Here is a 13,392-nt window from a genome sequence, read left to right as displayed (position 1 = left end):
TTCATGCCTGGAGGCTGTGGTTTGTCCCTCAGCTTCAAATCCAGGATGGATAGCCGGCCCTCTGGGGCAGGGCGGTGTGGAGAGCCGGGCTCTGCTGCCAGAGGCACCAGCTGTCTGCCCCAGCCCCAGTGACTCCTCCTCAGAAAGGGGAGAGCCACAGAACCGTCTCGTGGGGGTTTTGAGGGAATAAAATGAAATAAACCTGGGAAAGATCTGGCAGGCAGGCAGGAGGCCTAGACGGTGGTTAGCTGTCCTGGAGGACGCCACGTCTGGGAGAGAAGAGCCTTAGGCTCCAAACAGGAACCCCTGATTCTAGGCCGGGCCCTGCCTGGAAGTTGCTGGGTGGGCTTGTGAAGCTCTTGCATCTTCCCAGCTGGGTTTTAGGTTTCCCATCTCAAAATTGGAGAATTTGGACCAGATGGCTGCTAAGCTGCTTCCATGAAGGACGGGAAATTCCCCCTAACAGCCCCTGACCCCCGACTGATTCCTGTAGTTTCCTGGTGGGGAGCAGCTGCCGCCTGATGCCTCGTCTGTGCTTGCCCAACCCTGGGACACAGGGCTTCCGTGCTGGCATTAGGAACTGGGGACAGTGGGCAGTCAGTGCTCAGGGGACCCGAGGCTATTGTTCCAGGCGTTTCCCAGGGCGGTGCCGCTCCTGTCTTAGAGGGTGCCGATCACTTTCATAGGCAGCGTCTGCCCAGAGCACTGTGCAGAGACAGCTGCAGAGGCCAGTGTCTTCAGCGGGGGCACGGTGACCAGCTGGTGACTCCACCGTGAGCACAGTGGGAGTGGGAGTGTGGCAAGACGCCCTTTGCCATCTGTATGTCTTGCGGTTTCCTTATTCCACACACAGGGAAACCGAGGCCCAGAGAGGAGTGGCTGAGATCGTCCGTGGCAGGCTTAGGACTTGATCCCAGCTCTGGCATAATGTCCTGGTCTGAACCTCTGTACTGTTTTGCTCAGGATCTCAGATTAAATTGTAGCTTCCCTCACATGCCCAGCACAGAGCAGGCACTCAGCTAACATGTGAGTCCAGTTGCCATTGTGTGTTTTCCTGTCTTCCTTCCTCCCTCTCCTGCCCCCTCCCTCTGTCGCCCAGGCTGGAGTGCAGTGGCTCAAGCTTGGCTCACTGCAACCTCCGCCTCCTGGGTTCAAGCGATTCTTCTGCCCCAGCCTCCCAAGTAGCTGAGATTACAGGTGCACACCACCACCCCTGGCTAATTTTTGTATTTTTAGTAGAGATGGGGTTTCACCATGTTGCCCAGGCTGGTCTAGAACTCCTAGCTTCAAGTGATCTGCCCGCTTCTGCCTCCCAAAATGCTAGGATTACAGGCGTGAGCCACCCCCTTGTGTGCTTTTCTGTCCACTCGTCTGCCCCACTTCGTGAGCAGTAGACTCTGTCTTAGTCAAGAAGCTTCCAGAGCCCCATGGTTGGAGTGGCTGCCTGGAGAGGACGTGTTGCTCCAGATACTCCACCAGCTCATGCCTCCTCCTGTGCTCCAGGAGGCCGCCTGGTCCCACTTCTCCCTTCCAGCCTCTTCTCTCCCCGGGTCCCAAGGTGCACAAAGTAACTCTGACCCCCAGGGCTTCCCTGCCAGCCTTCCTGCCTCTGCTCCAAGCCTTGGGTTTCCTCTAGAAGTGTCGGGAACTGGGCCTAGAACCCTGACCCTTCAAGCCAAGGAGAGGCTGTGCCCCTACATCCTGGTTGGGGCAGCTGGGCCAGTGTAGCTGACTGCAGTGGGGAAAAGACGGTGTGCGGAATGAGGACGCCATCAGCCCTTTTCCTCTAGCCTGGCCACACCATGGCAGAGAAGAGGGGGATGTTAGTCACCCACCCAGCACTGCTGTGGAAACACGGAAGACATGGGTGCTGGGAGCCGAGCACGCAGGGAGGAAGCTAGGGCTTGCAGTTTTCTTTGGGGCTGGCCCCTGCCCCTTTTTTCTCTTCCCTCTTGGGGTCGGGCAGGTCACTGAGGCCCTGGTTCACATACGATCAGTCTTCCCACATCCCTGGCCCTGGCCAGTGTCCCATTCACAGCTGTGCCATCCCTGGGGGCTTCTGCTCAGCCACCCCCTTGAGGAGCTCACAGGGATCTTCAGGTCTGCCCTCTGTGCCAGTGCCTGAGAGTCCTGGATGTGATTCCAGCCGGGAGAACCTTCCAGACTAGAATCCCAGCCTTTCATTCCCAGTGGGGCAGACACTCAGAGGAAGGGTGGAGCGAGGACCCCATGAAGCCAGGGTCTGGCTGGAGGGTCTGTCCCTGAACCACCTGCTGGGGGCTCAGAAGGGGCAGGGCTGGCCCCTGTTCCTGGGCAGGTGGTGACTCTCAGGTACCTTTTATTGTTCGGAGCTGGGCTTTGAGTCAGACCCAGGCTTCAGCCTCCCACAGCAATGAGACCTTGGTCGAGTCATGTTACCTGTCTGAACTTGGGTTTTCTCAGTTGCAAAATAGGGTCAGTGGTGCCTCCATGGTAGGTGGTTGTGACCCCCACCATGAGGGAGGACATTTGTACAGAAATTGTCAAGGGTGTATTAGGGACTCAGGGAGATAGGTATGAGGCTGCCATCAGGGGCTCATCTTCTCTCTCTTCTCTGCTTACTTCATCAGAAGGGACTGAGGCAAAGGGATCCCTCTGAGTCAGCATCCATCTACCCACCGTCCGTCCGTCCATCCCTCCATCCATCCATCCATCCATCCATCCATCCATCCATCCCTCCATCCATCCCTCCATCCATCCATCCGCTTCTCCATCCATCCATCCATCCATCCTTCCATCCATCCATCTATTCATCCATCCACCCACCCACTTACCATCTGTCCATCTGCCCCTCTATTCATCCATCCACCCCGATTCATCCATCCACCCACCCACCCACCCACTTATCCATCCATCTGTCCATCCATCCATCTATCTGTTCACCCACCCACCCACTTAACCATCCACCCACCTATGCACCCACTTATCCAGCCATCCATTCATCCATCCACTCATCTATCCATCCATCTGCCCATCCATCCATCCATCTGTTCACCCACCCACTTATCCATCCATCCATCCATCCATCCATCCATCCATCCATCCATCCACCCATCCATCCACCCATCCACCCACCCACTCATCTGTCCACTCATCTGCCCATCCATCCATCCATCTGTTCACCCACCCACCCACTTATCCATCCATCCATCCACCCACCCGCCCACTCATCTGTCTACCCGTCTGCCCATCCATCCATCCATCCATCCATCTGTTCACCCACCCATACACTTATCCATCCACCCACCCACCTACCCACTTATCCATCCATCCACCCACCCGCTTATCCATCCATCCACCCACCCACCTACCCACTTATCCGTCCATCCACCCACCCCTCCACCTACCCATCTGTCTACCCATCAGGCCATCCATCCATCCATCCATCCATCCATCCATCCATCTACTGACCCACTTATCCACCCACACACCCACTTATCCATCCGTCTGTCCATCCGTCCATCTGTCCACCCAGCCACCCACCTGTCCACTCATCTGCTCATCCATCCATCCATCTGTTCACCCACCCACTCAGTTATCCACCCACCCACTTATCCATCCACCCACCCACCCACTTATCCATCTATGTTGTAGACAAGGAGCACCCACAGAGTTTAAGACACAAAGATTCAGGCTGCTGGTCTCCAAGGCTCAGGTGGTCTCTCCGACTCCTGCATTTGAGGGTGTTGATCCAGACCCACTGAGAGTGAGGAAGCATATATTTGGGCATCATTTTACATCATGTTGAAAGCTCTAGGAAGAGTGAGCCAATTCTGAGCTATTTGTTTACAGGGAAGACGCTCTCACCTTTTTCTTTCCTTCTAAACGACTTTCGAGCCCTGATCTTCTTAGTAAGGACACCCAGACCCTCCTTTCATGCATTCCCCTTCAGAGTTGCTGCCAGTCGCCTGGCTCGAGTGAGTGGCATTTTTTCATTTTGCCGCTCAGCTGTCCTGGGGCCTGTGGGCGGCTCCTACTTCTCTTCCTGCACTCTGCCGGCTCCCTAGAAGAAACTTCCGATGTTGATGTTAGGCCCCACAGCCCTGCCATTGCCGAATGCAGTGGCTGAGAAGTGCCTTTCCTGCTTGCTTTTGTTTTTCCAGCCTTCTCCTGGTGGCAAAACCTGAATATGAAGCCGTGATTGCACATGTTTTGTAATTATCACTGCTCGATGGTCGCTTGTCATTCTGAAGGCAAGAACCCCAAGTTTTTCTGACCATGCTTTCCACGTGAAAAAAGAAAAAAATGAAGGATAACACAGGCTGAGTTAGAGAAAGTAATTTATAATGATTTGCTTTTGAATATGCGGCAATAGTAGCTGTAGATTTCCAAGGCAGATAGGTGAGTTTCCGGGGCAACATATTTAAATGAGTTTGATAATCTTGCCATTTGGCTCTGTTGGGCTGCGTGTGTGTGTGTGTGTGTGTGTGTGTGTGTGTGTGTGTGTGTGTGTGTTTCCAGATGCGTGGTAATGGCTGATAAGGAAGGCCTGCGGCTGAGGCCAGGTCTGTGCAGTTCCTGCTTACTGATTGCTAATGACAGCAGGAGGGTCGGGGCCAGAAAGCTCTTCTGATCAGGAGAGCCTCTGAGAGCAGGCTGGGTCCGCAGATGGCTCATCATCACGTGGTCAGCAGCATGGCTCAGGGCTCCGATTTCTTTTTAATTTTTATTTATTTTTTGAGATAGGGTTTCACTGTGTTGCCCAGGCTGGAGTGCAGTGGCATGATCCTAGCTCACTGCAGCTTTGACCTCCTGGGCTTAAGTGATCCTCCCACCTCAGCCTCCCGAGTAGCCAGGACCACAGGTGCATGCCACCACATCTGGTTATTTTTACTTTTTTATTTTTTTTGTAGAGATAGAGTCTTGTTTCATTGCTCAGGCTGGCCTCAGACTCCTGGCTTCCAGCAATCCTCCTGTCTCAGCCTCCCAAAGTGCTGAGATTGCATGTGTGAGCCGCTGCACCTGGCCTTAAAGACTTTGTTGTTGTTGTTTAAGAGATGGGGCTGAGTGTGGTGCCTCCTGCCTGTAATCCCAGCACTTTGGGAGGCCGAGGTTGGCGGATCACCTGAGGTTAGACCAGCCTGGCCAACATGCTGAAACCCCATCTTTACTAAAAATACAAGATTAGCCAGGTGTGGTAACACTTGCCTGTAATCCCCAGCTACTCAGGAGGCTGAGGCAGGAGAATCGCTTCAGCCTGGGAGGCAGAGGTTGCAGTGGGCGGAGATGGTGCCACTGCACTCCAGCCTGGGTGACAAGAATGAAACTCTGTCTCAAAAAAAAAAAAAAAAAAAAAAAATTAGATGGGGATTCACCATATTGTCGAGGCTGGTCTCAAACTCCTCATCTCAAGTGAGGCTGTAGCTGGGATTACAGGCATGAGCCACTGCACCCAGCTCCATTTCCCTTTGTAAGGCACACCTGCATCCACCTGGGTCGTTGTTCTGGGTCACTATTGCCTGGCTTGAGTGTCTTGACTGAGGTTTGGCTGGAGGAACCACGTGCTCAGGTTCACATCCCAAGTACCAGGGGAAGCTGTGGGGATGCAGGGATAGGATGGGCCAGAGCGGCATTCCCAGGAGATGGTGGGACACTTCAGGGGTTCTGGGTGTCTTCTAAAGTCATAACAAACATGCACGCTTCTGGCCCTGAGCCTAGTACTTTGCTCTGTTTTTGTTTCTTCATTCGAGCAAGTGGAGGATGGAGTGCAGCCGTGAGTCCCTCCATGGGCCCTCCTGATTGGGCACAGTCCCCTTTCCGCAAGCTGTACGCGAGTCCCTGCTTTGGGCCAGGCTCTGTTTCATTCACCTACAGCCACACGGGTAGACACTGTTGTCCCCATCTCACAGATAAGCCAACCGAGCCTCAGGGAGCCTCAGCACGGTGCCCGGGAAGGGCGGATTTGAACCCAGGGCAGTCGGCTCTTCCCCCTTCGCAGAGCATCTGGCCAGAGCCAGAAGACTCATTTCTCTTCCTTCTCCCCACCGCGCCCCACCTCACGGGGATGCGGCGCCTGCTGTGCTGTGGGCACGTTGCCCCTCGTGTTGGCGCACAGACCCGTGCCCCGGGTAGCTCACAGCACTCAGGTTGAGTCAGGACCTGACCGTTACTTCAGATCGAGAAGCACGGAGGGCAGCGAGGATTCGCGTGGCGACCTTGGGCAGTTTCCTCAAGACGAAGGGGACTTTTAAATGTGGAACAAGACAGTTAACAATCGTTGGAGAAGCCACTGGCTCTCTCACTCCAAGTCTCCTGGTCTGTCTGTCCGAGGTGCACTTGGGGCCTTGGGTGGGGAGCAGCCGGGAGGTCTTCCTGAGACGTCAGATCCCTGTCTGAGCAATTCCTGTAGGCGGTGTGGGAGGAGTGGCTAATTTCCACTGGTTCAGGAAACGATGCTGGAGGCTGCTGTGAGCCCAGCACTCAGCTGAGCCCGGGGCCAGGTGGACTGCCCTACACTGGACCATTTCTCCTGGCAGCTGTTAGCATTCTCAGTCGTCCAGCTAGAGGACTGTGGATGGGTCGCTGGATGCGACAGAGCCTTGCTCCTCCTGGGAGAAGGTGCACGTACTTTCCAGCTCCAGGTGGCGAGAGCTGGGTGGGACATCTCGGGTCCAGCACTGCACTGAAAACTGTTGGCTGCTGCTACTCTTGTCTTCACCTGGTGCATTGGGGTCTGTAGGTGGTGGCCAGGAGGGTATGGCTGGCCCTGCCAGGGGGTCCTGGAAAGGGAGATTCCCTCCGGAGGCTCTAAGCAAAGCCAGTACTCCTGGAGGCTTGACGAGGGTCAGAGAGGGGCCTGCAGGGTGCCGGGGACTTGTAAACCTTGTCAGAGCACGTGGCACCCTTCCCTAGGGCCCCAGGTGGCCCCACCATGGGGGCACTCAGTGGCTTCACTGGCTCAAGTGCAGGGTGATTGGGTCACTTTTTTTGGCTTCCATCTCTCCGAGGCGCCAGAAAGAGAAAGCTAGAGTTGGGCACGCACCACCTGGCGAGATGGGCTTCCTGGAGGGAGGCCTGGTGGGCACTGGGTGTTGAGCCTTGCAGACCTGCTCTGAGGACCCTGTGGTCCCCTGTGTGGACAGACGCCTGCTCCGGCTCTGCAGGGAGTGCCGGGACCATCAGCAAGACCCATGGCCGTGTCCTCACTCAGCAATCACGGGCGGTGTTGTGTCCCCTCCAGGGGCGTGTCCTCCTGCAGGCCCCAGCAGCCTTGTGACGAGACCTCTGTTAGGACCGTGTTTTACTGTCGAGGAAACAGGCTCAGGGAGGCTGAAAGTTTGCCCCAGCTCCGAGGGGGAGGCTGACATTCGAACCTGAACCTGTGCGGCCCGGAGTTCCCGCTTCCGTGTCACTGCTCCACACTGCCACCCGGTGACATGTGCTAAACAGACACCACCCCATCATCTATCATCATAATGGCAAAATTGGCAGGCTCCCTTTTTTTTTTTTTTTGAGACGGAGTCTTGCTCTGTTGCCCAGGTTGGAGTGCAGTGGCGCAATCTCGGCCCACTGGAACCTCCACCTCCTGGGTTCAAGCCATTCTCCTGCCTCAGCCTCCCAGGTAGCTGGAACTACAGGCATGTGCCACCACGCCCAGCTAATTTTTTTGTATTTTTAATAGAGATGGGGTTTCACCATGCTGGCCAGGCTGGTCTTGAACTCCTGACCTCAAGTGATCCGCCCACCTCGGTCTCCCAAAGTGCTGGGATTACAGGCGTGAGCCACCGCGCCGGGCCAGGCTCCTCTTTAAAATCATCGCAGTGCAGTTGCCCCCACACTGACTGATGTTGAGTAGGTGTGTCCTCACTCCCACCAATGGGCTGCAGGCTCACGGGGATTTGACGGCTGTTTTGCTTGGAGGTTCTTGTGAGTTCCTACTCTGCGGAAGGTGTAGGGATTTCTGTGAAACACAGTGGTCCAGTGAGAGTGGGCTCCTCCCCTCCCCTCAACACATAGAATCCCTCTTTAAATGAAATAATGCAAACTAAAACATGATTACTAGGCTTAGAACTAGAAAGGGAAATCTTCAATTGTCAGAAAACAAGAGGGATGTCAAAGACAGAAAGAGGAGCCAGGCCACCTTGGCTCCCCACCCACCCCCTGGGAGGCCTGAAACCAGGCCCACCCTAGGGCCTGGGCCCTAACAGCTGGGGTTGCGTCATGGTGGAGGTAAGGGAGATGGAATGGAGGCAGTGCAGAGAGCTGAGCCAGGGAGGCCGAGAGGGCCATGGAATGGGGACCAGAGAGCTGTACCCTGGCACACAGAAGCAGCTGACCATCCCAGGCTGGGCAGGGAAACAGTCTTTGGCAGGATCCACCCTGCTTTGGCACCAGGCCTGGGGTGGGGCCTGAAGACCAGGAGAGCCTCACAGTTATATCCCTCAGAGCTTGGGGGCTCCCTCCACCCATGGAAAACAATTCCCACTGAGGATGCACTTACAGCATAGAACAATATATACGTGTGTTTGTACACAATACATGTAATCTGTGAATATATGTATGTTTACCAGACTAGCCAGCTGGTGCTCAAAAAGAAACAAATCAGCATGTGGGAGGGGGCTAGCAGATGCAATTGATGAGAGAGAATTTCTATTCTCGGAAAAAAGGAACAGAATGCAAAAGAAAAGAAGAGAAAATGATGAGCAAACAAGCAGGACAAAAAGAACAGATGGAATTTGAGAAAAGAACTAAATAGAAATTCTCAAAATGAAAATTGAGGTTGTTGAAATGAAAAACTCAGTATGTGTCTTAAACAGTAGTCTAGGTGGAGCTGAAGGGAGAATTAATGAATCAGAAGACAGAACTGAGGAAGTCCCTAAGAATACAGCACAGAGGGGTGAAGTTACAGGAGGTGTGAAAAAGAAGGGAGGCAGAAGATGCAGAGAGAAAGTGCAGAAGGTGCAGTGGAGACTGGGATGAGGTCACGTGTGAATAGCTAGACATCTGGGTTCTTTCCAGAAGGCCATGCAAGATTGGGTGATTGTCCTACAGTGAATCCGCAGTCTACATTTCCTTTTTCTTCCTGGCCCTGTGTTGAGTTTTGATTGTGGTTGTTTAAGTTGCAAATACTATGAGCACAGCACCTCTGTCCTCAGTTTGGAAACTTGGTGCAGTAAAGTAAAAATGCTGAAGCGTTTTTGCGGAAAGACCCGTCACGTGGAGTTTTCGGTGCCTGGGCTCTGGGATCACTGAGGCTTCCTATCCTCTGCTGAACCTGCAGCATAGAGCTTTGTATTTACAGTCACTGTGATCTAAAGGTTTCTCAGGTGGAGTTATAGCTGATGGGCCTACAACATGAAGACGTTGGAGATAAATCATTCGGCAAAGCCAACTTAGTTCCTACCCTGGAGGAGCTCACAGAGCGCATGCCCTTCCCTGTGTCCTTTCTGAACCCTCTGCTTCCCTGTCCAGTGTGGAGGGGCTTCAGGAACCCTGGCTCTGTGAGGCATCCACAAGTGAACAATTGGGACGTGCTCCTGGCTTCCCGCAGGCTTTGACCCAGTCTGTGGCGTTACCCATCTGGCCAGTCCCTAGGGGACAGAGGGCCCCAGCGGGCTGCATATCCAGCCATGTGGGCCCTGAACTATAAATGCAGATTCCCAGGCCCCAGAGCCTGTGGGGTCGGGGGTAGGACCTAGGGTCTGTCTTTTAAAGTGCCGCCTTTAAAAGGTTGTGCTGTGGCTGTGTGGAGGCTGACGGGCTGCCGGTGTCTTGGAACCTGAGGTCAGGGCAGGCCATGGTTGGGTGGGGACGGAGCCAGGGCTGCCATGCAGGATCCGGACTCAACCACCACAGCCTGTCCTCTGAGCTCTCCAGTCCCCACCTCGTTCCTCAGTGAGTCTCACCAAGCATGGCCTGGTGAGGCCTGGCCGTTGGTGAATGGCATAGAGGCCTGAAGCTTTGGGAGCTGGCGGTACGGGTGGGCTCCCCAGCATGCCTGGTCATTTTGAGTGGCACATCATTCCCCTTGTCTTTCCTCCCTGTTCCTTGTCCCCAGCACACACACACTCCTTTCCTCCTGAGCCGGTGGCTGTCTGCAGGAGAGGGAGGGAGGCAGGAAGGGAAGTGCAGCTGTGCGTCTTCATTCGTTTGTTAACTGGGACTCGGAACAGACGAGGTAATAAAAGTAGGGAAAATGTCATCCTTTGACATTTGCGATATTGGAAGAGTCAGCTGGGGCTGTGGGCTAAGAAGTGTTTGATCATTGCCTGAGAGCCGGGCCCCTGGGGACACCCAGCTCTCTGTCCTGGGAGTGGGGCGGGCACAGCCAGAGGTGCCCTGGGGAGCTACTGTAGGGCATCCCTCCTCCTGCAGGGAGGTACTTCTGCTCCTAACCTTTCAGGCCTGTGGGTTTCACATGGGGCCGCCTCTGCCCCATCTGACCCCACAGCTATCTGAGGGGTCTGGTGTCTGCTTCAGCAGCCCCTGCCCTGGGTTTTGGGTCACTGGAGTGTGGTTCCCTGTGGTGGGCCCCTGAGCTTCCCCCTATCCCCAGTGCCAGCCAGGAAGCCTGAAATTCAGGCCGATGGAGAGACAGGGCTCCTCCAGCATAGCTGGCCATGCTGAACCCATGGAAGGAGCCGCCCCATCGATGCTGCAGGCCCTCCAGAGCCCTTCATCAGCTACTCGCGACATGTTCATCCTGGGGCAAAGCGCCCCAAGCTCGGGGTCGAGGCTGCTGTGGTCACAGCAGCTATAGAAATTGTCCACAGGGGCCACAGATGCATGGACGCAGGAGACCCATGTTCTGGCCTTGGCTGGCTCGCCCTTCACGCCTTCTGTCTCCGGTTCCATCGGTACGACCCAACCTGGGGCCTTTGCGCTGACTCCAGGTTGACAAACAGGTTCTCGTGTGTCAGCGCTGACCGAATGCTGGTGCCTCCTTAGACTCCATGGAGGAGGGCTCTGGGCCTGCGCCCGGCTCCTCGGAGGGGTTGATCAGCCACGTCTGCCGCGGGAGGTGTGTGAGGGGGGGCTCGGGTGCGCTGTAGTTGCCAAACCCTTTGGGATCTAGCATTCTTCCAAATAACTATAAGGACATACAGCAATATTGCTTTCATTTTTGTTTTCCCTAAATGCTTAGAGCTCTTAAAAGCCAAAAACACTCCAGAGCCAAGTTCCTCATTATTTGTGAAAGGCCCCTGGTAGCATCAGCGTGGGAGTGCGGCTGGGCCGGCCGCATAATCGGCCCATTGAGTCTTGTCTGAGGAAGCACAGAAGGACCCTGTCCTTCCACGACCCCGGCTTCCCTGAGCGCCGGTCCCGAATCATGAGCACCTACAGGAAGGCAGCACACAGCCGCCGCCTCGTTGGTCGAACCCGCCGTCTCTATGGTTCATTTTCTTTCCTCTCCCTCTTTTGAAAATTGCTGCTGGAAGTGGAACAGGCTGAAAGGAAGCCTGGGGGGTGCATCCGGCTGGGGGGCTTTGGGCAAGTGACTGAGCCTTGGTTTTCCTGTCTAGCAAATGTGCACTGCAGGATGGCCTCGTGGGGTTCCCTGGTGTGGTGTGTGGCACACAGAGCGCCCTCTGGGCTCCGTTCCTGTGACGCCAGCACCCAGTGGAGGGTGTCTATGAATTTGGCACGTGGCCGTCGTGGGCCTTTTCTTGTTGCCCACCCCCAGACACACACATACACACATGCACATACAGCCATGCAGCCATGCAGTGCACACACAGACTTGTAGCACACGCAAACAACATGCACACACGACCACACACGCGAACTTTCACACACATGGACTCACACACGTACTCGGTGCAGTTTCAACATCGAGGCCGCACCTGCCTCCTCAGGGCCTGAGTCTGGCGCGCAGGACCTCCATTCACCCCATGAATTGTGACAGCTTCCCGCCCATCTCATGTGTGTGACAACCTGTGCCCCTGGGCCAGCCACCTCCCTGTCCCCTGCCCCGGGTTCCCCATATTCATCTGCAGAGCTTCTTGCCCTGTCTCCGGCCTGCTTGCCACCTGTCCCTTTGGAGATCTGTGGAGTAGCTGTGTTGGGCTTTCAATGCCAGGAGACAGGTGGATCCTGCCTATCCAGAGGAGGCCCACATCACGGGGCAGGCCAGTTAGGCAGAGCAGAGGGAGGAGGAGCGGCTACTGCTTCTCACCAAACCTTCCTCTTGACCAGTCTGCCAGCCAGGGGAGACAAGGAGAGATCCCGTTATGCCGCTGTGCACCTGGAGCTCTTGTCCTTCTGCATCCCGAGCCCTCCATGGAGCCAGGCATCTGTTTAAATGTCATGCAGGGGAGGGCTTGAAGGGAAGCAAGCAGTACCCGGGGATATTTGCATCTGCGTGGTGCCCTGGCTGCTGGGTGACTTTGGGCAGGTCACTTGACCTCTCTGGGCTCCCATTTCCCCATCTCTGAAATGTGTTGGCACCTACTGTGAACATGAACTGTACTTGGTCATATGGTACCTTGCAGAACAGCAGCATGGGATGCGTGAGCCCTTTAAGGGTGGCCTCGGTGAAGCCCTCTGGCAGCCCCTGACGAAGCAGACCCTTTCTGGGTGAGAAGCAGCTCGGGAGTTGTTAGCAGCACGGCCACAGGAGCCGGGAGTGCAGCAGTGCCCAGCAAATATCAGCGCATCCAAATGACAAGTTTTGCTCAGCAAATACAAAACAAGTATCTAGCCTACAAAACGCTATGCCGTGTTTCTTACCCAGATGCGATGTGCTTAGTTAACAGTTCTCAACGTCCTGCAAAGCACTGTCCCCAGTTCTGTGATGCCTTTCTGGTTTCTTGTGAAATTACAGGAGCGTCTTTTCTTGTCTCCCCCAGGTCATCTCTGCGGTGTCGAGGCTCTCCCTGCACAGCATCGCGCAGAACAAAGGGATCAGGTGAGCTCTCCGGAGTGCGCTGCCCAGGCCAGGTCCTTTCATCTCCATTGACACCAGCGTGCCTTGTCACAGATACTGGGGTTGGAAGCAGCTGCCCTCTGCCTGTGTCTTTATCATGCATTTGCAGCGTGTTGTCGCGTAACCTGTTGGCGGCTGCAGGAAGGGGTGTGGGGGGCGGGAGGCTTCAGCTCACACCAGGGAATCTTGCAAGCATGTTACTGACAGCTGCAAAATCTCTTTCGATTTAGGTAATAAGATCAGCAAATTAATCCTTTCACAGATCATTGCCTACCTAAATGCACTCTCCACACATCAGAACTGGGGGCTGTGCCGACAATGAGGTAGCTGGGGTCTGTTTGCAGGGATGGGGCCGGAGCATGGGGGACTTGCCTGGCTTAGGGGCTGTAGGTCAATGTGCCGGGCATCTGGACAAGCCAAGCCAAGGAATTTCTCCACTCTCCGTTTATTCTGCTTGGACTGCAAAATTCAGTCTCAGAGGGTCGCAT

The 13,392-nt window shown here is 55.1% G+C and overlaps 1 protein-coding gene across 7 annotated transcripts in view; it reads left to right on the top strand.

Moving 5' to 3' along the window:
* VAV2 (vav guanine nucleotide exchange factor 2) overlaps positions 1 to 13,392 on the top strand; it is a 220,268-nt gene that overhangs the window by 110,818 nt on the left and 96,058 nt on the right. For all 7 annotated transcript variants that reach the window (XR_004031471.1, XM_030818134.1, XM_030818132.1 and 4 more), the window contains exon 3: positions 12,828 to 12,886. Coding sequence is in view for 6 of the 7 variants with exons in the window: in XM_030818134.1 (XP_030673994.1) it covers positions 12,828 to 12,886 (59 nt within the window). In the remaining variant the exon portion in view is untranslated. The remainder of the gene's footprint in view (positions 1 to 12,827; positions 12,887 to 13,392) is intronic.

The sequence above is a fragment of the Nomascus leucogenys genome, chromosome 8 (genome assembly GCF_006542625.1).
Source record: "Nomascus leucogenys isolate Asia chromosome 8, Asia_NLE_v1, whole genome shotgun sequence".
NCBI classification, from domain to species: domain Eukaryota; kingdom Metazoa; phylum Chordata; class Mammalia; order Primates; family Hylobatidae; genus Nomascus; species Nomascus leucogenys.
This window is presented reverse-complemented; position numbering and strand designations above follow the sequence as displayed.